The 23,234-nt window shown below is 40.3% G+C and overlaps 1 protein-coding gene across 4 annotated transcripts in view; it reads left to right on the top strand.

Annotated features, from left to right (window-relative positions):
• The window catches only part of LOC126162664 (atypical protein kinase C), a 761,639-nt gene that overhangs the window by 572,301 nt on the left and 166,104 nt on the right, over positions 1 to 23,234 (top strand). For 3 of the 4 annotated variants that reach the window (XM_049919308.1, XM_049919310.1, XM_049919312.1), the window contains 4 exons: positions 27 to 207; positions 13,333 to 13,451; positions 16,102 to 16,271; positions 21,815 to 21,930. In XM_049919308.1, the coding sequence (XP_049775265.1) occupies positions 27 to 207; positions 13,333 to 13,451; positions 16,102 to 16,271; positions 21,815 to 21,930 (586 nt within the window). Of the gene's footprint in view, positions 1 to 26; positions 208 to 13,332; positions 13,452 to 16,101; positions 16,272 to 20,637; positions 20,754 to 21,814; positions 21,931 to 23,234 lie in introns of all 4 variants that reach the window. The other variant, XM_049919309.1, reaches the window with a different exon arrangement.

The following is a 23,234-nucleotide window of genomic DNA, read 5'->3' as shown; positions in this document are numbered from 1 at the left end:
TTCTCTTTCAACTTGTGTGTTTACAGGCATAATTTATCGTGATCTGAAACTTGATAATGTGCTCCTTGATCACGAAGGCCATATAAAATTGACTGATTATGGTATGTGCAAGGAAGGTATCAGACCTGGTGATACCACTTCAACATTCTGTGGAACACCAAATTACATCGCTCCAGAAATCCTCCGTGGAGAGGATTATGGCTTCAGGTATCAAGCAATCATAGACTCAAAAATAAAGTCTCTCTCTCTCTCTCTCTCTCTCTCTCTCTCTCTCTCTCGTGTGTGTGTGTGTGTGTGTGTGTGTGTGTGTGTGTGTGTGTGTGTGTGTGTGTGTGTGAGAGAGAGAGAGAGAGAGAGAGAGAGAGAGAGAGAGAGAGAGAGAGAATGGTGGTGGTAACTGATGCAACTATTCTTTCTTAGATGAGAGATTTTCTTTTCTTTTTGCTAAATTCTTTTTCTGTTACTGATCCAGTTGATGGCAGTCTCTCATAAATCATCAGTAGCTTTCTTCTCGTTCTATCATTGACTTATTCTGATTACAGATAAGCAGGTTTTACTGTGGGCTCAAAATCGATATGTTATACTTCAATAACATTCTGTTCACAAATATAACATTTATCTTATTTAATACACACAGTATTTACTGATCCTATAAATGATTGAGTGTTATGTAAAATGACATATTTTGATTTTATTATTGGTGTACAAGTCGTGTTGCCACATTGACTATGGTAGCAGCTTGAACTAACAACTGTAAACAACAGATGTGTATTTGAGCAGCCACTTCTGAGCAGGTAGCATTAAGGGCCATACTGCACTGGGATGCCATGGCAGCTCTACTGGCTGCTCTGCTGACAGTGCTCTGGTCTGGAAGTACAAGACACCAGCATCTACATCTACATCCTTACTCCGCAAGCCATCTGACTGTGTTTGGCGAAGGGTACCTTGAATACCTCTATCGGTTCTCCCTTCTATTCCAGTCTCGTATTGTTCATGGAAAGGAGGATTGTTGGTATGCCTCTGTGTGGGCTCTAATCTCTCTGATTTTATCCTCATGGTTTCTTCGCGAGATATACGTAGGAGGGAGCAGTATACTGCTTGACTCCTCGGTGAAGGTATGTTCTCGAAACTTCAACAAAAGCCCATACCGAGCTACTGAGCGTATCTCCTGCAGAGTCTTCCACTGGAGTTTATCTACCATCTCCGTAACGCTTTACGATTACTAAATGATCCTGTAATGAAGCGCGCTGCTCTCCGTTGGATCTTCTCTATCTCTTCTATCAACCCTATCTGGTATGGATCCCACACTGCTGAACAGTATTCGAGCAGGGGGCGAACAAGTGTACTGTAACCTACTTCCTTTGTTTTCGGACTGCATTTCCTTAGGATTCTTTCAATGAATCTCATTCTGGCATCTGCTTTACTGACGATCAACTTTATATGATCATTCCATTTTAAATCACTCCTAATGCCTACTCCCAGATAATTTATGGAAATAACTGCTTCCAGTTGCTGATCTGCTATATTGTAGCTAAATGATAAGGGATCTTTCTTTCTATGTATTCGCACCACATTACACTTGTCTACATTGAGATTCAATTGCCATTCCCTGCACCATGCGTCAATTCGCTGCAGATCCTCCTGCATTTCAGTACAATTTTCCATTGTTACAAACTCTCGTTATACCACAGCATTATCCGCAAAAAGCCTCAGTGATCTTCCGATGTTATCCACAAGGTCATTTATGTATATTGTGAATAGCAACGGTCCTACGACACTCCCCTGCGGCACACCCGAAATCACTCTTACCAGAAGACTTCTCTCCATTGAGAATGACATGCTGCGTTCTGTTATCTAGGAACTCTTCAGTCCAATCACACAATTGGTCTGATAGTCCATATGCTCTTACTTTGTTCATTAAACGACTGTGGGGAACTGTACTGAACGCCTTGCAGAAGTCAAGAAACACGGCATCTACCTGGGAACTTGTTTCTATGGTTCTCTGAGTCTCGTGGACGAATAGTGCGTGCTGGGTTTCATATGATGGTCTTAAATTAAACCCATGCTGATTCCTACAGAGTAGATTTCTAGTCTCCAGAAAAGTCATTATACTCAAACATAATACGTGTTCCAAAATTCTACAACTGATCGACGTTAGAGATATAGGTCTATAGTTCTGCACATCTGTTCGATGTCCCTTCTTGAAAACGGGGATGACCTGTGCTCTTTTCCAATCCTTTGGAACGCTATGCTCTTCTGGAGACCTACTGTACACCGCTGCAAGAAGGGGGGCAAGTTCCTTTGCGTACTCTGTGTAAAATCGAACTGGTATCCCATCAGGTCCAGTGGCCTTTCCTCTTTTGAGTGATTTTAATTGTTTCTCTATCCCTCTGTCATCTATTTCGATATCTACCATTTTGTCATCTGTGCGACAATCTAGAGAAGGAACTACTGTGCAGTCTTCCTCTGTGAGACAGCTTTGGAAAAAGACATTTAGTATTTAGACCTTTAGTCTGTCATCCTCTGTTTCAGTACCATTTTGGTCACAGAGTGTCTGGACATTTTGTTTTGATCCACCTACCGCTTTGACAGACCAAAATTTCTTAGGATTTTCTGCCAAGTCAGTACATAGAACTCTGCTTTCGAATTCATTGAACGCCTCTCGCATAGCCCTCCTCACACTACATTTTGCTTCGCATAATTTTTGTTTATCTGCAAGGCTTTGGCTATGTTTATGTTTGCTGTGAAGTTCCCTTTGCTTCCGCAGCAGTTTTCTAACTCGGTTGTTGTACCAAGGTGGGTCTTTTCCATCTCTTATGATCTTGCTTGGCACATACTCATCTAACGCATATTGTACAATGTTTTTGAACTTTGTCCACTGATCCTCAATAGTATCTGTACTTGAGACAAAACTTTTGTGTTGAGCCGTCAGGTACTCTGAAATCTGTTTTTTGTCACTTTTGCTAAACAGAAAAATCTTCCTACCTTTTTTAATATTTACATTTACGGCTGAAATCATTGATGCAATAACCGCTTTATGATCGCTGATTTCCTGTTCTGTGTTAACTGTTTCAAATAGTTCGGGTCTGTTTGTCACCAGAAGGTCTAATATGTTATTGCCACGAGTCGGTTCTCTGTTTAATTGCTCAAGGTAGTTTCCAGATAAAGCACTTTAAAAAATTTCGCTGGATTCTTTGTCCCTGCCACCCATTATGAACGTTTGAGTCTCCCAGTCGTTATCCGGCAAATTAAAATCTCCACCCAGAACTATAACATGGTGGGGAAATCTACTCGAAATATTTTCCAAATAATCCTTCAGGTGCTCAGCCACAACAGCTGCTGAGCCAGGGGGCCTATAGAGACATCCAATTACCATGTCTGAGCCTGCATTAACCATGACCTTCACCCAAATTATTTCACATTTCGGATCTCCGTCAATTTCCTTAGATACTATTGCACTTCTTATTGCTATAAACATGCCTCCCCACTGTCCAGCCTGTCTCTGTGGTATACATTCCAATCTGAGTTTAGAGCTGCCAGAGGAATGCCTTCAGTCTCCACTCAGTAGGAGAGCTGCAGACTTTATGTGTAGGTTCAAAATAAAAAGGTAATGCAAAAAAAGAAGTTACGGCTACATTTCTTCATTGCTGATCAATTTATTTACGGGCTATTTGACTCACTTTATAATGATTTAAGAAATCACAGTGCTAAATTTTCCAGTATCCTGAGAATGTTGCTCTGTTCATTTGACAAGATAGTGGAGATCTCCCAAGATTAACTGACAAAAAGATCATTGTTTTAAGGAAAGTAATCTTACCAGAGGAAAACATTTTCATGATGTGTGTACTCAGTAGGTAATTATTCATTGTACGTAGTGATATTTACAGTTTGAGTTGTTACTGTAAAGTTTTCATTGAAGAGTTTTTCAGTTTTTATTTGAAAAGCACTTTATTATAAACTGAAGTTCAATTTACAAATGTTTTTCACAGAAGTCAGAAATCTGTTTCCTTTGTTTACACATCATTTTTCTTAAAACAATTCTATCATGACTGAATTCTATCATGTCTGATGATCCGGCCCATTAGCATCACTTGTTGCAGCAGGAGATGTAGCTCAACTATTTCAGTCTGGAAGTAGGCTTTGAGGAAAATTGCATAGCCCAGGTAGTAAAAGCGCTTTGATTGTGATGTAACGCTCTTGTGTTGGAGTGGAGCTTCAGGAACAAGCTTTGAGGGTCGATAATTTCCATGATCTCCAGGAAGCCAGAGTTCAGAAAGAGCATTATTGTAAGCAGTTTGAATGTGACTGTAACATGGAGAGGCTTATTCTTTGAACTGAGCTTCATTTATGACCCTCATAATTCCCAACACTTTTTTTAGCTCATGTTTTGAATAGTTCTGAGATGAAGTATCCCAAGTTGCAGAACTCCTCTGAATCTCGCACATAAAAGATTTGGTGTCAAAACTATCCATAGCACTCACGTGGGTGGTTAAAATTAGGCAGGGTTATGAGGCAGGTAGTTCTTGGCAGGTCTGCTGGCGTCCTGGTGTGAGTGCTGCCATAAGTTGCCGTGTATTTTGCTGGCAGGCCTGCCAGCAGAACCTGGCAGAGCTGCCACACTCGGGTAGATGCCACATGCGGAAGCCTCCATTGTGTCCCGTGCTTATGTTTAACATTGTCAGCAGACCTGTTGTGACATCCCAGTAGCGTAGGGCCCTAAGTAATGTAGGTGCCACCATATTGTGTCAATATCGTTGTCACAAATCGGAATGGTGCAACATTTCTAAGTCAGATGTTAATGACATACTGTAGAACATTTTGAAGAAGAGAAAAGTGTTTATGAAGTGTCCCAAACAAAAACAGTAATGCATAGATGCTTGTAATGACTTGATTGAAATGCAAAACATTGACAGTTCTTTCTGAAAGAAAAAAAAAATCATCATGAGCATTGAGGCATAGTGTTAGCAATGAAAAATCTACAAAAAAAAAAAAAAAAAAGGAAAGAAAGAAAAGAAAGAAAGTGCAGAAATTCGCATGAAGAGTCAACACTTTGATATCATAAGTGATATTCAGCCCTGTATGATGCGCCAGTTGAACAACGTCTCAAAGAAAGACTTTCTTGACGGGGTTGTATGAATATTCCATGTGTTGTACTCGAGCTAGGAGAGACTATGCAGAAAAAACACACACACACACACACGCGCGCGCCCACACACACACACACACACACACACACACACACACACACACACACACACACACCTACTACTACTACTACTACTACTACTAAATTGTCCCATCTGACTACATTGTACAGCACTGGAGATTGACTGGGGTAAGTGGTTGTTTTGGTTGTAGTTGGTGAGAGGAAAAAGAGGGTGTGGAGGGCAAAGGGGGAGGGAGGAGCAGAGAGAAGGATGGTTGATGACTGGGAAGAAGAGACAGAATGTGGAAGAGATAGGAGTGGGACACTCCTCTTGTGCTGGCAGCGGACTCGCATGTGGCCTGCAGTGTAGTGGAGGAATGGAGAGGAAGACAGTGGAGGAAGAGAGATACGGGGAAGAGGAGTAAGTGAGTGAGTGAGCGAGCGAGTTGAGTTGAGTGTATAAAGAGGGAAGTTCAGAGCATGGTGACAGGGATGGTCGGGGGTGTGGACAAGGATTAGGTGAAATTGAGAGGATGTAGGATCAAATATGTTGCAGGGGCAGTTCCCATCTACATAATTCTGTGTGGTTGCACAAAAGGCATGAGCTCGGAAACACACATTGGACCAGGTGGTCAGCTGGTCACTTCTACTCTTGTAACCAGTTTGGCAGTGGCAATTTTTTTGTGTGGACAGCTGGTTGGTGGCCATGCCCTCATAAAATACTGTGCATAGTGCCAAAGTTACAGCAGAGGTGATAAGTGATGAGTGGCTTCTCGTGTTACCCTGTCTCTAATAGGGCAGTGTATTCTTATTGTGCGACTGGGATAGAATGTGCTGGGTGGGTATATAGGACCTGGGTTTATCACAGGTATAAGACCTATGTGACAGAGATTTGAGAGTATGTAGGGCATAAGGATGGATTGGAGTATTTCGTAAACAAAGGAGTTGGAGGAACACCATTGTTGGAGATGTGAGAAGGATTGTGGGTTGGATGTTCCTCATTTTCAGGCTTAATAAGAGGTAGTTGTAGCCCTTGAGAAAGGATGCAGTTCAGTTGTTCTAGTTTGGGGTAATATTGGATAGTAAAGGGGACTCCTTTGCAGTTGACCCATGGGGTGGTCACAGTATTAGGGGCATCTGTGGATATGGCATTGGGGATGTGTTGGCAGAGTAGAGTTGGAGGCCGGCCAGTGTGGCCGAGTGGTTCTAGGAGCTTCAGTCTTGACCCGCGCGACCGCTATGGTCGTAGGTTCGAATCCTGCCTCGGGCATGGATGTGTGTGATGTCCTTAGGTTAGTTAGGTTTAAGTAGTTCTAAGTTCTGGGGGACTGATGACCTCAGATGTTAAGTCCCATAGTGCTCAGAGCCATTTAGAGTTGGAGGCTAGTCTGTCAAGCCCTAAGCAGACCTACAGTGTATAGAACATAGTATTGCTCATCACTGCAGGTGCTCAACCCCTGGTTGACCAGACTGTGTGGGAGAGACTTTTTAGTATGGAAGGGGTGTCATAAATTGGAAGGATTAAATTGACTTGGACAGGGATTTGTATTTATCCATTGGAAAGGTATAGTGTCAGTGTTCCGGAAGGTGACTAGTTGAACTGAGGAAGCTCAGATGAAGCTATGGGAGAGAATTTATTGAAGCTGTGGAGGAATGAGAGGGAAGTGTCTTTGTTACGGATCCAGGTCATGAAGATATCACAGTGGATGTAAACCAGACAAGGGGGTTTGGATTTTGGGTGGCAATGGAGGTTTCTTTTATGTGGCACATAGGCAGTTTGTACATGAAGGTGTCATGGATTCCCAAGACTGCTCCAAATTTGTTTGTTTTCTTCTCATGAAAGGAGTAGGAATCATCACTCAGGATGCTGTTGGTCAGGAGCATAAGGAATGAGGTTGTAGATCTGTATCAAATACAATTTTTCTATTCTTATTTCTGACCGTGTAAAATAGCCATGATGATAAATTTCACATGCATTGCATGATCTAATAATAATTTGGCCCTGTACAATTTTAATATAGTGGTATACGATACACATGAGTGGTGGAAATGTGTAATAACGAACACAAACTGAAGACAGGAGAACAAAGTGGTATTTTACTTTTGAAAGTCTGTTCGATGTCAGGAGGGGTAGTGTTTGGCAGCAACATGGGCAGGGTCTTGGGGGATGTGCATGTGTAGGGTGGTGGCATCAATGGTGATGAATAGTTTTTCTGATAGTTATGGTGTGGGGAATGGTTGAGAGGATATGAAGAAAGTGGTCCATAAAAAATGGGTAGTTCAGTCATGAAAGGCAGCCATGGAAGCAGTGTTTCAGGTACAAATTCTGGTCAAGCACATAATTTTAATTGGAAAAAAAAGTGTAATAACAACCTACTCCCAGTATCAAATTTTCATCCTTGAATAACAGTATTTAATACTTACACTGTTAAACTTCTGTGCTAAAAATTCCGCAAAGACAATGAAAAAGTAGTTCGAAGTGGGAATGAAGGGTAAAGGGAAAATATTTTGATTTTAATCTTTTAATGTGAGGCTGATCTACTGGCTTTAAGCGTGAAATGCCTAGAAAACTTATTAAATGAATTGTGGATACTAATTAATATATAATTACTGTGAACCCATGGAAAATAACAGAAAACAGTGAAGTAATACAAAAATAGTAATTAATTTAAAATTGTCAGAAGTAGTAGTTAATTGAGTCATTGAGTTACCGCTGGGGAACACAGTGTGTATGTACTTTGTTAACTTAATGGAGCGAGTGATACCTGTCGGTATTTCTGCAATTCGGAGAATGTTGAGTTTCGCAGTATAGTCAGTTGCTGTGAGTTTATTTGTGTGTGTGTGTGTGTGTGTGTGTGTGTGTGTGTGTGTGTGTGTGTGTTGGAAATTAAGTTGAACAATAATGGAAATTCTGGGATGGAGCAGTATTTAAAATAAGAGAAAGGCAATCACTCGCCTATGGCAGATCGATGCATGGAGCACAGAAATACTTACCACAAAACAGCATTCACACTAGCTCTTTTTACAGAAGTAGTACACTCATTCACATACACAACCACACAGACCTCCAAAATACAACCCTGTAATCATAGAAAGATTTATATTGACATTCAGTTATTGAAATCAGGTGCCTGATCTGATGGAGGTGGGGTGGGGGAGGGGGGAGTAGAGGAGGACACAAGGAGGGGCTAGCTGGAAAGAGGCCACACAAGAAAGAAAGAGTACGTAGGGTAGAGTATAAAAAATGTAGGAAGTGGGGAGGGGAGGGGGGGAGAAAGGAGGAAGAAACAAAAAACAAAAAGCAGAAGGGGAAAAAGAGAGAGAGGTTAAAATAAAGAGGAAGAAATGAAGAGAGTGGGAAGGGAGTGGTTTTGAAAACAGAGAATGAGTGCCCAAATTGAGGTGGGGAGGGGAGAGCAGTGGGACAAGGCAGTACATGATCAGGATGCAGGAGGAATGAGGTGACAGAAGAGAGAAAGGAAAAGGTAAGAGGAGGCAGTGGAACAGGTTAGTGTAGTTTAAGGCCAGGGGGATCATGAGAGTGCAAGGGTATGCTGGAGAGAGAATTCCCATGTTTATGGTTGGTTGGTTGGTGGGTTGATTTGGGGGATGGGACCAAACAGTGAGGTCATTGATCCCATTAGATTAGGGAAGGATGGGGAAGGAAGTCAGCCATGTCCTTTCAAAGGAACCATCCCAGCATTTGCGTGAAGCGATTTAAGATAATTATGGAAAACCTAAATCAGGATGGCCAGATGTGGATTTGAGCCATTGTCTTCCTGAATGGGAGTGCTGTGTGCTAACCACTGGGCCACCTCACTAGGTATGTATGTAGTTCAGAAAAAAGTGTGGTGAAAGGTAGTATCCAAATGGTCTGCAAAACTATGTTTCATAATTTCATATCACTGCATTTAGTTGAGTGTAAATAACTCACTGGGAAGAATAAAAATAACCACTTACCAGTTTGATGAGATATTGATCTGTAGGGGCTCATTAGCACCAGGTTGACTTACATTTCCCCTAGGATTGATGGATTTGTGGAAGAGTAATGGGCTCTTTGTTGTTTTTCCAATAAATACCATAATGCCTCAGTAGCACAGAAACTCAACAGTTGTAGGAACTACAGATGATTTTTTTGTGTCATCCCCATAATCAAACTTGTTCTGACAGTTCTAGCCATGTGAGTGCTAGTACTATGATCTTGGAAGATGAAGTCACTTGCTAGAAACAATACTACCACCACTGAATACACCCCTTCTTATAGATTGTTTCATGGACTTAACTAGTTGACTTTTCTTTCATTGTGACAGTATCACCCATTGAAAATCATATTATGCTCATACAAACCACTGCTGAATTTCCATGTGCTTCACAGCTGGGAGCAGTCTCACCTGGTCTTCTTCAAAAGTAAACATGTCCAGTAGTAGTAAACAATGTAGGCCTAGACTTGTCAGACCATATTACATGCTTGTGTTGGTTGCTAGATCAAGTTTTATATACTTTGTGTTTATAAAAGCCTTCTTATACATTTGTGTGGTTTGTAAGACAGCAGTCATACTATGATTGTTTGCTGGCAGTGTGTTGTCCAGACACATATTAAACCCAGCAGTCAGTTTTCTGGCACAGATGGTCTTACTAGCAGTAGCATTGCTCTAAAATTGATCTTGATTTTGTGAACAAGATGAGTTTTCCACACACTAATGTTTTCAACAGTTAATGTTGTCTTTACTGTCCCACAGGATACTCAGGGGTATAGTTTGTACTGAAAGTCACTGTGGTGTACAGCAGATTTACAGTCAAGTGTAGGTCATGAATAACAACAGTAGAATGAACAAGCAGCTTCATTGTCGAAGTTACAAAATAAAAATAAAAAACCTAATTTAAATCCAGAGCCATGAACCAAAGTTTTCATGTATTTAGTGTAATGACTACAAAATCATTTCATGCAAGTAAGCAAGCTTTATGTCCCACACTGTGGGGCTGTATTAAGTCGGCTAGGCAAGTCTCCAACACTGTCCACCGAATATTTTTGCTGTGATCCGTACGAGCAGCTTGGCCATCAATTCAGGGAGTTTGTGCCTGAACACAGTCTGTTACCTCTGTATTGATACCGTACTGGAACTGCTGTCACATAAGCATCAGTTTGAAAAGCATTGGTAAACTACTCTTGCTGGACGTCGTTAATGTCCGATGTAAAAGTACACCAACACTTCAGTGGTCACAAATGTAGTAGGAACTTGGAAAGTGTCTAGGTGTGATGCAGTTGAAGAGGAAGACAAAAGCTGAAGTCAGTGTGTTTCATATCCACCAGAAAACAAGCTGTGGAAATTGAATTTTGATACATTGTAGCCCTTATTATTTTGCGAGGGAAGTTATGGCAGAATGTTAATAATTTAGATGCATGGGAGACAACTCACTGAATGAATGACAGAAGTGTTGAGTTGGCAGTGGGCATGTGAGTGCTTGCGTGTGTGCTTGTGACACACACACATATATGTATTTTACACACATTTGTGCAGCAACATTGTGCTGGCTGAACACACAATGCGGGGACTGCAGTCCAGCAGGTAGACAGGGATGAGGGGTTGAGTTAGGTGGGATGCATAGAGGGAGAAAAAAAGGCAGGAAATAGAAGGAGGGGCTGGGGAAGGGTGACTAAAAATTCAGAGGGAGGAAGTAAGTGCATAGGACAGGAATGCAGAACACTGGCACCAAAGCTGGTGAGTTCATGTGACAAGAGGATCATGGAAACACTGGATGTTTTGCAAGGATAAATCACCTCTACGTAGTTCAGAAAAGCTTGCAAAGGATCCAGATGGCAGAGATAGTGAAGCAGCTGTTGATATCAAGCATGTTGCACTAAGCAATGTGTTCCACATGCCACCATTTTGCATTGGCCCTTCATTCTGGTGGAGAGCTGGTTGATGGCAATACCTGCATAAAATGCTGTGCAGAAATTGCACCAGATTTAATGTGTGACACAACTGGTTTCCACATGGTGGGATAGGATATGCATGAGACAGAACTAGAGCTTGGTGTGCTAGGTGGTTGAATTGGGCAGGTCTCGCAGCTGGATGTTTTACATGGGAAAGGGTTGGGTGTGGGAGTGGCACATGGATGGACCAGAATGTTGTGTAGGTTTGGTAAAGCAGAATACCACTTTAGGAGTAGTGGTATTCCTCTGCCCACCCAAGCTAGGCAACATTCTGGTCCATCCCTATGCTACTCCCATTCCCAGTAAATTTCCACAAGTGGAAGACTCGGGTGCAAAACCTATGCCAGCAGATGGAAGGCCACAGGTGAAAGCAGTCAAGTCATATACCAGCTTTGTGGTGATTTATGCATAGCATTTTATGTGGCCATAACCACCAACCAGCAGTTAGCCAGAACAAGTGCCACTGTCAAACTGTGGCTAAGAGGTGAATTGACCTCTCAGTAGCAGAACACACTGCTGAGTACATTATGCTTCAGTTCAGTTTTGCTTCACAACCTGTGCCATATGGAATCTTCCTGTTTTCTGAACTACAGAGATAGGAGTTACCCTTGCAACATATGCTTTGATTCTGTAATCCTCCTGGCCTCAATCTTGGCTAACCCATTGCACCTAGACCTTCTGCTCAATAATCTCCCCATCCTATCTCCTGTAACCCACTCGTAGTCCAAATAAATAGAATCTGCTTAACAAGTTGAAAACTGTAAATTTGATAAGATGTATTGCAAATAAAAGTCACAACGAAGAAAAACCACAAGGGTTTTCAGAATGAGATTTTCACTCTGCAGCGGAGTGTGCGCTGACATGAAACTTCCTGGCAGATTAAAACTGTGTGCCCGACCGAGACTCGAACTCGGGACCTTTGCCTTTCGCGGGCAAGTGCTCTACCATCTGAGCTACCGAAGCACGACTCACGCCCGGTACTCACAGCTTTACTTCTGCCAGTATCTCGTCTCCTACCTTCCAAACTTTACAGAAGCTCTCCTGCGAACCTAGCAGAACTAGCACTCCTGAAAGAAAGGATATAGCGGAGACATGGCTTAGCCACAGCCTGGGGGATGTTTCCAGAATGAGATTTTCACTCTGCAGCGGAGTGTGCGCTGATATGACAAGGGTTTTGATCAAATTTTTATTTGAATATTTCTACGCATTACAGTGATATTGTTGTGTTCTAAACTGTTTCTTTTTGTACAGATCAGTAGGTACAGAGAGTTCCAAAATGTGTAGCTGAAGGGGAATTGTCCCCTAGAATCCATGTTGAGAAAGAGATGTTAGGATCACATTTGAAGGGAAATTGTACAGTAAACAGCATCAGATAAGTAAATAACAAAATGTGACTTGGCATGCTGACTGTACTTAGATAACATATGGCCAGATAACATATGGCCATAGAACTGATTGAGGCCATCGAAGCAGACAAGCAAGCTAAACTTAAAGCTAGAGCAATTAATTATAGTATATGGAGTGTAGGTTGAATTTGTGAATTTAACGGGTGTCTCAGTTTTATAAAATGAATTTTCAATTTTCTAGAATTAACTGCTATTAGTTAATCAATCTGTTGTAAAGAAGAGTGTGAGCTGAAGCATATTTGTATGCCAAAAAAGAAATAAAGATGTCTATTTCTGGTCCTAAGATACATACGGAAATATTGATATAAATCTTTGAGTAAGTCAGTGTGGAAGCTGTAAGTGAAATATGGATGGGGCATTTTAGAGAATGCACATTGTAATAGTGTCAGTTTTCAGAGTTCCTTATATTGATTTCAATATTTATATTTGATAGAATGTTTTATTATGATGGCCAGCAAGTCAGAGAGGTCTACAGTTACCGTAAGAAGTTGAAACAGCAGTGTAATAACCTTACAAATGTAATCGCAGCTGTGAAATGAACTCTGTGTATAAAATAGAGAAAAATAATGCAATTATAATACCAGCTTTAATATCTTATTATAACTTAGGTAATACACTTATTTTTAATAAAATGAAAGGGTTGGTTGGTTCAAAAGCAGAGTTAATGTGGAATTGGCAGTTCTAAAAACACACAATTAAAGAAACTAAATGACAGTGTTATGTGATGCAAATCAAAGAGTAAGTAATAGTAAACACCCAGCTCTAATGCCATTAAATAACAAGAACAGTTCTAGAAAACATAATTAACATTGAATGTTATTTTAACAGTGATGTTATTTCCACAGTGTTGATTGGTGGGCACTTGGAGTCCTGCTTTATGAGATGTTAGCTGGTAGAAGTCCATTTGATATTGCTGGTGCGTCTGAGAATCCAGATCAGAATACTGAAGATTACCTTTTCCAAGGTGAGATCTGTTTGTTGTAACTGCTCAGCAGTACATTTCAGTGCTGTACTCATTTCACCAGCAAGTTACTGTCTGCAACAGAAGGCTCTGGTAGTTTTTAAAGTCTTATGTGACTTTGCAATTTATTTGAGTGATGTGTTGTTATTAATTTAGTAGTACATCTTGTTCTTCGAGTCAGTAATACTTCTCCACTGTTAGTTAGATTTATCACAACAGATGATTTTAGGCTTTGCTACACACAAAAATTTGTTGCTGTGTGTATTTCGATTGATCCTGTATGAGAAAAAAATACAACCAGTTGCCATTGTATAAATACACTGATCAGACAGAACATTATGATCACTGACCTACTATCAGTATAAACCCATCCAGATGATAGCAGTGTCACCTGGTGAGGAATGACTGCTAGTCAGACACACATGTGGTGCATGTAGTATCAGTGAGCATGTTGTCTTTGTGTAGAATGAATGGGGAAGGCGCACAATCTGAGTTTGACTGAGGGCAGTTTGTGGTGGCCCAGAGGCTAGGCATGAGTATTTCGGAACCTGCACAACTTTTTGGGCATTTGAGGAGTGCTGTGGCGTCTTCAACACATGTCGAAACAAAGGTGAGATCACATCCAGATGTCTTGAGGTTGGGTGGCCACCTCTCCTTACAGATGTCAAATATTGTTGGCTGGTCAGACCAATAAAACAGGACAGGTGGCAAACTGTGGTGGAACTAACAACAGACTTTAATGCTGGGCAGAGTTAAAGTGTGTGTGAACACACAGTGCACCAAACACTCCTAACGAAGGGTATCTACAGCTGCCGACCCATGCAAGAGCCACTGTTAAAATTGCATGAGCAACTACAAATGAAATGGGTTCATGACCATCAGCACTGAATGTTGGTGCAGTGACAGATCATTGCTTGGTCTGATTAATCCTGATATCTTCTTCAGCATGCTGGTGGGAAGGTGCAAATCTGTTGTCTTCCAGGGGAACAGCTCCTTGACGTCTGTACTGTGGGATGGAGACAAGTGATGGTGGCTCCATTATTCTCTGGGAAGCATTCACGTGGGCATCCATGAGTCCAGTGGAGTTTGTGCAAGGCACCATGACAGCCAAGGAGTATCGTACATTGGTTGCAGATCACGTACATCCCTTCATGAGATGATCATGTTTCCTGACAGCAGTGGCATTTTTCATCAAGATAATGCACCATGTCATAAGGCCAGGGGTGAGATGAAGTGGTTTGAGGAACACAGTGTTGAGTTCCAGTTGATGTGCTGGCCCCCCAGCTCGCCAGATCTGAACTTGGGATGTGATTGAATATGGCATCAGAGCTCACCAACACCCTGCCCAGAATTTATGGGAATTAGGTGACTTGTGTGTGCAGATGTGGTTCCAACTCCCTTCAGTGACCTATTCACACCTCACTGCTTCTGTGTCATGACATGTTGTCACTGTTATCTGTACCAAAGGTGGACATACTGGCTATTAGGTAGGTGGTCATAATGTTCTGACTGATCAGTGTATGATGCTGTTATTTTACCAATGACTGTAAAAATAGAGTAAGTGTAGATGTTCTGGCACAAAATTCGTTTTGCCATTCTTATCTACAATATTTGACCCCTTAACAGATAATATTGCAAAGAACTGTGAAGACTGCCCAGAAAATCCATCTGTGGCACAGGTTATTATGTGCTACAGTTCAGTATTTTTACTGCACTGAGAAAATTGTATTCACATAATCAAGTTTCCATAAATAAATTTTATTAATTTATGAAAGAAGAAAAGCATTATTGATTCATTGTATTACTGCATAATTATGTTTATAAAAATAATTACTATTCACCACAATCAGAAGAAGCACCGAGCAACAGACAGGCAGGTCGAAAAAAGAAGGCAATAAATCGGTTAACTTGTGGGCAACATTTTCTCTCCCTCTCACTATCAGTCATAGTCATGATGATTCTGACATGATTGTGTAAATAAATATACCATTAGTCAGTCAGCTTGGTCTTCCCCCCCCCCCCCCTCCCCCCCCCCTGGTGGGCATTATAACTTGGTTGAGTATCAGCCTTACCTGGGGAGGGGCTGGAAATGTGGAAGTAGAGTAGGAGAGAGGGAGGCAGTGGAGCATTAAAGGAGGAGCTCAAGAACCCTTACTTACATTGAGTATTTAGGTTGTGCATGGGAGGTGGCTGGCACCAAGGCAGTAGGTTGGGGGCAGTTTCATGAGTTGCAGGAGAAATAGTGGGGAAACAATGGAGCAGAAAGATTTAGAATCCAGAATATGAGAAAGAAAAATGAAGGGAAGATACGTGGCAGGCTCATAAGTCAGCAATTAGTTTATGAACATGTTCTTGTGTGGAACAGTTTTTTAAACTGTTCCATTGATTCATCAGCTGTTTGGAACATCATGATTGTAGAGCTAATTTTTGCTGTATGTAGAAGCAGTTTGTTTCAGAATTTACTTCCTTTTTGGTCCCTGAATTATCAAGTATACTGTATCTCCAAACCGATAAGAGGTAAATTACATATGTAAGTTTCAGTGCATTTCTGTTGTGTTTACTACTGATAGTTTATGAAAGTGAGAGTACTCATTGTTCAGCTAAAGAAATAGTCTCTTTTTTAAATAAGCTTATTGAATTTGTGTATTTCCAGTTATCTTGGAGAAGACGATTCGTATACCTCGCTCACTTTCTGTGAAAGCTGCATCTGTGCTCAAAGGTTTCCTAAATAAAAACCCGGCTGACAGATTAGGCTGTCATCGAGAAACAGGTTTCATGGATATTGCAAATCATCCATTCTTCAAAAGCATAGAGTGGGAATTGGTAAGTGTAATAAATGTTGTAACAATGTATAGGCACTGTAAAACTTCAGTAATTTTGATTTAATGGATATAATAGTTACCCAGATTAGCAGTTCCTTAAGTTTCCTTATGAACCTGAAATATTCTCTGTTGACTTTCATGTAAAAATATTGGTTTTAGCAAAATGTTACATTGTTAATGGCAATTCATTAGATTATTAATGATGCATTACTCTTTAAATGCGCATACCACTAGTAAAATGCTATGTATACTTTATTTCCATGTGTATAGTGATTACTTGCCAATGGGCTAGTTAGATTTAGAAAATAAGATTCTTCCATGGAAGTACAACAGATAAATTCATTATTCATCTATTTTTCATAAACTTTCTCAGTGTTATCCTATCACTATATTATTGAGACACCTTGAATGATTAATGACATGAAACTAACACAAACTGTAATTAGATTAAGACTCTGGTACATGAAATTGTGAGAGTAAAATTAATGGGATCGCTGTGTGTGCTATTTTCCCACTCCTCCAGACTTCTCCACCTGTTGCCTGCTGCTAGCTACTAATTTTCATTTTATTTTTACTTGAGACTTTACATTTAATATTGCCTATGGAAACTAATATTTGAGCTATGCCACTATTTCGCTATCAGCACATATCCGACTCCAATATTTAAGCACATCCAGAGTGGATTGCGATTTCTCTCTCTCTCTCTCTCTCTCTCTCTCTCTGTGTGTGTGTGTGTGTGTGTGTGTGTGTGTGTGTGTGTGTGTGTGTGTGTAAACTAAAGCTTAGAATTGATAGAATCTTGAAACTGACTAGTGTTCAGTAGTTGCTTTCCATGAAGACATTAATAATAAAAATAAACATGTACTCTAGTCGTGTGCTTTTTCTCCATGTCTTCCTGTTTACAGCACCAGTAACACAATTAATTTTGGACACATGCAATTTTTTATGTTTGTGCTAAACTTTTTTGGATGAGTAAAAGTTATTTTCATTGTAATGACTTTGGTTTTATATCATTTCTCTTAGTATTGATTTGATAAATATTATAATACTGCTTAACGTGAAACACTGTATATCACAAATAAGTTGAAAGACCTTATTGGGAGAACTAGTTCAGAAGCAGATGTGAATCCATGGATACTGTGATGTGAATAAGAACATCCTTTACTTTAAAATTTATTTTAACATTTTCCATATTAACTTCAGTTACTGAACAGTCTTTTTTTAGTTCTAAATTCATCTTGAATTAAAAAAGAAAGTAGTTGTTGCCAGAGTAACAGCAATGGATTTAGATTGATACAATTGCCCTTTTATAAATTACTGGTATGTGGCAGACACGGAGAGTAACTAAATTTAAAGGACGTGGTCATTCTAGTTTATGTGCTTGCCTACTATTCAGCACCCTGACTACACAGTGAATGGGTACTACTTTGGAATAATGTACGTAGGAAGTATAACAGATATGTATTGACACATAAAAGCCACAATTGCTCAGTAAATTAACATTTACTGTTCACACTGTTGGTACAGAAATGATCATAGTGTCACAAAACACCCATCACAGTGGTGACCACTTAAATTACTCTACAGGTCTTGCCACAGGAGTGATCACTGTAAACCGTCCATCACTTTGGTGACCACTGGACTCACTGACATATCCCATCTCATGAGTGACCACTATTGCACTACACAATCTGTTGCTTGGGTGACGACTGAACCAAAGCATAATCTGACACAGGAGCAACCACTATTGACACTACACAACCCATCTCTTGGGTGATCACTAAAATCGCAATGAACGAGCATGTTTTGATGGGCATCTCTTTTTGTAGTTATGTATGGGTTCAGCAAAGTTGCAGTAAAGGGAACACATCAAATTGCTCTGCTCCATAACCCTGCTGGACTCCCAAAACTGGGCACACAGTGGGAAGACCCTGCAGTTGGTTGAAATTGGATTCAATCCTCACAGTCTCTATCATTAGGATTCTGTATTTCTGCTTTTATGTTGGCTGTTCCGTCCACACAATAGCAGTGCCATGCTGTGATCAACATGATTAACCATAACCATAGGTTGGCTGAGGCTGCTAGCAGTGCTGCATTGCGGCCCATCGACCTTTGCCAGAGAGTGGTATTTTGTGTGGCAGTCGTGGATGTTGGTTGCCACACAGACGCATTCACACCCTCCTCCCCTCCCTGTTCCATTCCTGGAAGTATAAGAGCATAGAGGCTACTCAAGCTTGCCAGCTTGACACTTGTTGCCCAGAGTGGGGTGTATTCATGCTGTGACTTGCAAAGGCTGTAGAATTTAGGTATTGATATCTTAAACATCTGTTACTCCAGTCAGTAATGAGTTTTTAGAACTAAAGGAAAACTTTCATTTAATTATTTCTTTTTGTCCGTAACATGTAGAGTGCCATGTTCTATTTGTTTCATTGTAAGGACAGTAATTTCTCCAGTAGTCATCTTCTAAATGATTCAGTTCTTCAGTGGAGATTTTAAACTCTCATCTAAATGATTCCTGTGCTCCCTGAACAGGAGACAAAACATTCAACAGAAAATTATGTCTGAGGCCTTGGCTTGTTTCCGAACACCACAAGTCTCTTATAAAGTAAACAGTGACAGTAATTGTGCTGTCTATGCATGATACAGTATAATACAGAAACAGATGTTATCACAGCAGTGAATACGGTACCAACAGAAAATTAACACTTTGTACAGAAATGGTAACTCATCCTTGTGTAAATTTGCAGTATTCGACATACAGTGGCATCATGTGAGTAGCTGTCAGACTCTTGAAAGAATAATTTGGTACATAGCATTGATAGATATTGATGGTAGCTTGCCATTCATTATGAACATTATGGGAATATATTAAATGGAAAAAAATGTTCACTTTACCCAAAAATCCAGAATAGAAAACACACACACACACACACACACACACACACACACACACTCACACACACTCTCTCTGTGATCAAAAGTATCCGGAGACCTGGCTGAAAATGACTTACAAGTTTGTGGAATTCAATATGGTGCTGGCCCACCCTTAGCCTCGCAGGCTTATGTTCAGTCAGGTGCTGGAAGGTTTCTTGGGGAATGGCAGTCCATTCTTCACGGAGTGCTGCACTGAGGAGAGGCATCGATGTCAATCGGTGAGGCCTGGCACAAATTTGGCATTCCAAAACATCCCACAGGTGTCCTATAGGATTCAGGTCAGGACTCTGTGCAGGCCAGTCCATTACATCAAAGTAGGCCTTTAAAGTGACAGTGCCATGCAAAACAACAAGGGTTGCAAGCCCCCTCCATGAAAAACATGACCACACCATAACACCACCGTCTCCAAATTTTACTGTTGACACTACACACGCTGGCAGATGATGTTCACCGGGTATTTGCCATACCCACACCCTGCCATCGGATCGCCACATTGTATACCAGGATTTGTCACTCCACACAATATTTTTCCACTATTTTTCCACATCCAATGTTTACGTCCTTACAACAAATGAGGTGTCGTTTGGCATTTACCAGTGTGATGTGCAGCTTATGAGCAGCGGCTCGACCATGAAATCCAAGTTTTCTCACTTCCTGTGTAACTGTCATAGTACTTGCCGTGGATCCTGATGCAGTTTGGAACTCCTCTGTGATGGTCTGGATAGATGTCTGCCTATTACATATTACGACCCTTTTCAAATGTCAGTGGTCTCTGTCAGTCAACAGATGAGGTCGGCCTGTACGCTTTTGTGCTATACATGTTCCTTTACGTTTCCACTTCACTATCACAGTGGAAACAGTGGACCTATGGATGTTTAAGAGTGTGTAAATCTCGCATACAGACATATGACACAACTGACACAAAGTCACTTGACCATGTTCGAAGTCTGTGAGTTCCATGGAGTGCCCCATTCTGCTCTTTTACAATGTTTAATATCTTCTGAGGTTGCTGATATGGAGTACCTGGCAGTAAGTGGCAGCACAATTGCACCTAAAATGAAAAACGTATTTTTTTTTTGGTAGTGTCCGGATACTTTTGATCACATGGCATTTTTATGAAGTGTAATCTCACCCATATATGAGGACTTGGGTCTTATAGGTGGAAGTCTCCTGGTTGGAGTCACTGTTATGTACCTGTTATTTTAGTTCAGTGACAGAGAACATTTCTTCTGAAACTAAAAATGGAAATATTTGGGTTGAATTTTTTCTTACTGCTGATCTGAAATTTGTTCCACATGATACTGAATGTTGTTGTGAAAATCCGTTTTCACTTTTACCTTAAGCCTTTGGTATACTTGTCAGTTGATGTTATTTAATACCTGTGGAACATTGTTTTTTTTTTCCATCATTGGTGAGTATTCCTTTTCTTGCAGCTGAACCAGAAACAAATCCCTCCCCCTTTCTGCCCTACTTTGGAATCTGAGCTGGACCTGGATAATTTTGATCCCCAGTTCACGCTGGAGCCGGTCCAGTTGACCCCGGATGACCCGTAAGTGAGCCAAGCTACAGTTTGAGCCCTGTCCCCTTTAGTGCCCCTACACGCTGCACCATTCACCTCACAAGAATCTTAGGACACTTAGGAAATTTCTTTTGTATGTTATTACATTGGTGCCTCAGCTGCAACAAAGTTTACAGACAGAAAAAGTTAAAACAAGAAGCCATTTCTTTAAAAAAAATTTCTGCTTCTATTTTAAATCTTAACGAACACTAAGCTTCCTGTATTTTATTTGTATAACCGTATTTGTAACATGTGGCTCAGTGATTACAACAGAAAAATCAAGTACGTCTCTAATGAAAATAGAAAGTTCCGAAGTACCTGTTAGAAACATAAACATGCACCATTGAACAGACTGCATGGATAAATTCCATTTTGCCACGTCTTTCTTGATTTAATATCATAATTATGATTTTGTGATGGCAAGAAGAACAGGAAAGAAAAAGTGAAAGTAAGGGGAGTAAGTGTAAGAAAGAGTGGAAGGGGGGCAGGTGGGGGCGACATAATGTTCATTGTGATTCACTTCCAATGTCAAAGTTTATTGCTGCAAAGTTTTATCAAAATGCGAATAGCCCATATATTATTTATAGTTTTAAAACTAAATTGTCTTTTGAAGATAGTTCACAGTATTTTGGAAGCTTTTTTTTGTACGAGTTCATCAACTAAGTTGCTCTGAAAGAGTGACTGCAAGAGTTTAGAGATATACAAAAGTTTACTGCTGAGTAAGTAACAGTGTTGAGAATCCTAGGTACCATAAAAGACTATATTCTTGGGAAAGTACGTGGGTGCCATAAAATACTGTATCCTAGAGAAAGTATCTAGTCCAGGAGGATAGATTACTGTACAGAAAAAATTTGCACGCTAAGAACTTTGTTGAAGAGATCAGTGATGGTGGATGGTGCACCAGTGTTCAGGGCATGGTCATTCCAGAATGTAGTGAGCTTTAGAAAGCAGCCAATAGCTAAGAGCTGTTTTGACCCTTTCTGCCTGTGGCCTGGCTCCTAAGTAGATAGTTTGCCTTGCGTAGTGTAGCCATGCATCTTGTTGGTCCGCAGCTTGAGCAGAAGCAAGTGGCTCCCCCGTACAAACCTCGCCTCGAGTCGGACCGAGACCTGGCCAATTTTCCTCCAGAATTCACCGATGAGCCTGTTCACCTCACGCCTGATGACACGTGAGTTTCACCCTTTACCTAGCTGCCAGCCATATTATCCAAACTGCTGTGCTACCTTTAAATTTATAGCTTTACTCTTTACTGGCTGTGACATAGTGCTTGGTTGCTTAGTTATAAATTAATTAAATACTATTATATTGTAATTATGTTTTTGAAACAATGATGTTAATTTATTCATCAGAAGCGAGGATAGTGTTAAATCCCAGCATAAGTTGGTTAGATTTAATCTGATGCTTCAAACTTCTGATGGATCCATGAATGAAGCATAAAAAGCTTCATCACTAGTGAGCCATTGCATGATCCCACCTAATATTACTGCCATGTGTGTCAGACATCCCCAGGAGAAAGTGGGATGGGAAATATGCTCCTCTGTTTTAAATTTTCCTTAGGAGTATATTTAATATTGATGTACATATATTATTTATTTTGGTTTAAAACTTCTTACATACATAAAAACCTGTAACTAATGAAAATGTGAATTCAAAAAGAGAATGATATTTATGTACGAGTAAATTAGCTCACTTTTTGGTAATTTATATGTGTCTAGTATATTTCAGTTGACATGCAGATTTCATATATAAAAGTTGGAGGCAATTTATCCATAGGATACTTGCCATGAATCCCACACTTTCAGCAGCTCTGCAGTCACACTGCGTGATTTAATGAAGGAAGGATATATGTTAGCATATCTGAATTGAATTGAAAATAATGTGTGGAATTGCATGCACTTGATGTCACTATTTTTAAAATTATGATGATTATCTGTCTTGGTTGCTATTTTTATTTTTAAGAGATTATACACCTTAACATGTTTCGACTACAGCCATCATCAAAATCTGTCAGTTTAAATCATTTAGTACCACCTGCATCTATAATTTTTCCTTTATTGGTTATACAATTTGAGTCATAGATCATTATCAAGGATCAGTATTTTAGGTATCTGGCACCAACATTACTTCCAGTCCTAAACAGTGCATTTGTTGCATGTCTTTAGTTTCACTGGTTAAATATTCAGTATCTCATTTTTTGAAGTGCCAGCTGAAAGCCTTCAATTGCTCATAATTACTGTGTTTTATTGTAGGTGAACAGTTTCTTTTTTCTGTACCCTAACAATTTCCACAAGCTATAAAATGTATTGTGCAGGTGTTAAGTCAGGAAACTGTAGCCTGTGGATATTGTTAAGATACTAATTATGAGCAGCTAAAGGCACTTTTGCATCATTCAAGCCTGTTCAGCTGGAACTTGGACAAATGTGGTACTGAATATTTAACGAGTCAAACATGAGGGATGTGCAACTAATACAC

The sequence above is a fragment of the Schistocerca cancellata genome, chromosome 2 (genome assembly GCF_023864275.1).
Source record: "Schistocerca cancellata isolate TAMUIC-IGC-003103 chromosome 2, iqSchCanc2.1, whole genome shotgun sequence".
Lineage (NCBI taxonomy): Eukaryota > Metazoa > Arthropoda > Insecta > Orthoptera > Acrididae > Schistocerca > Schistocerca cancellata.
The sequence above is the reverse complement of the archived record's forward strand: the minus strand, read 5'-3'. Positions and strand labels throughout refer to the sequence as shown.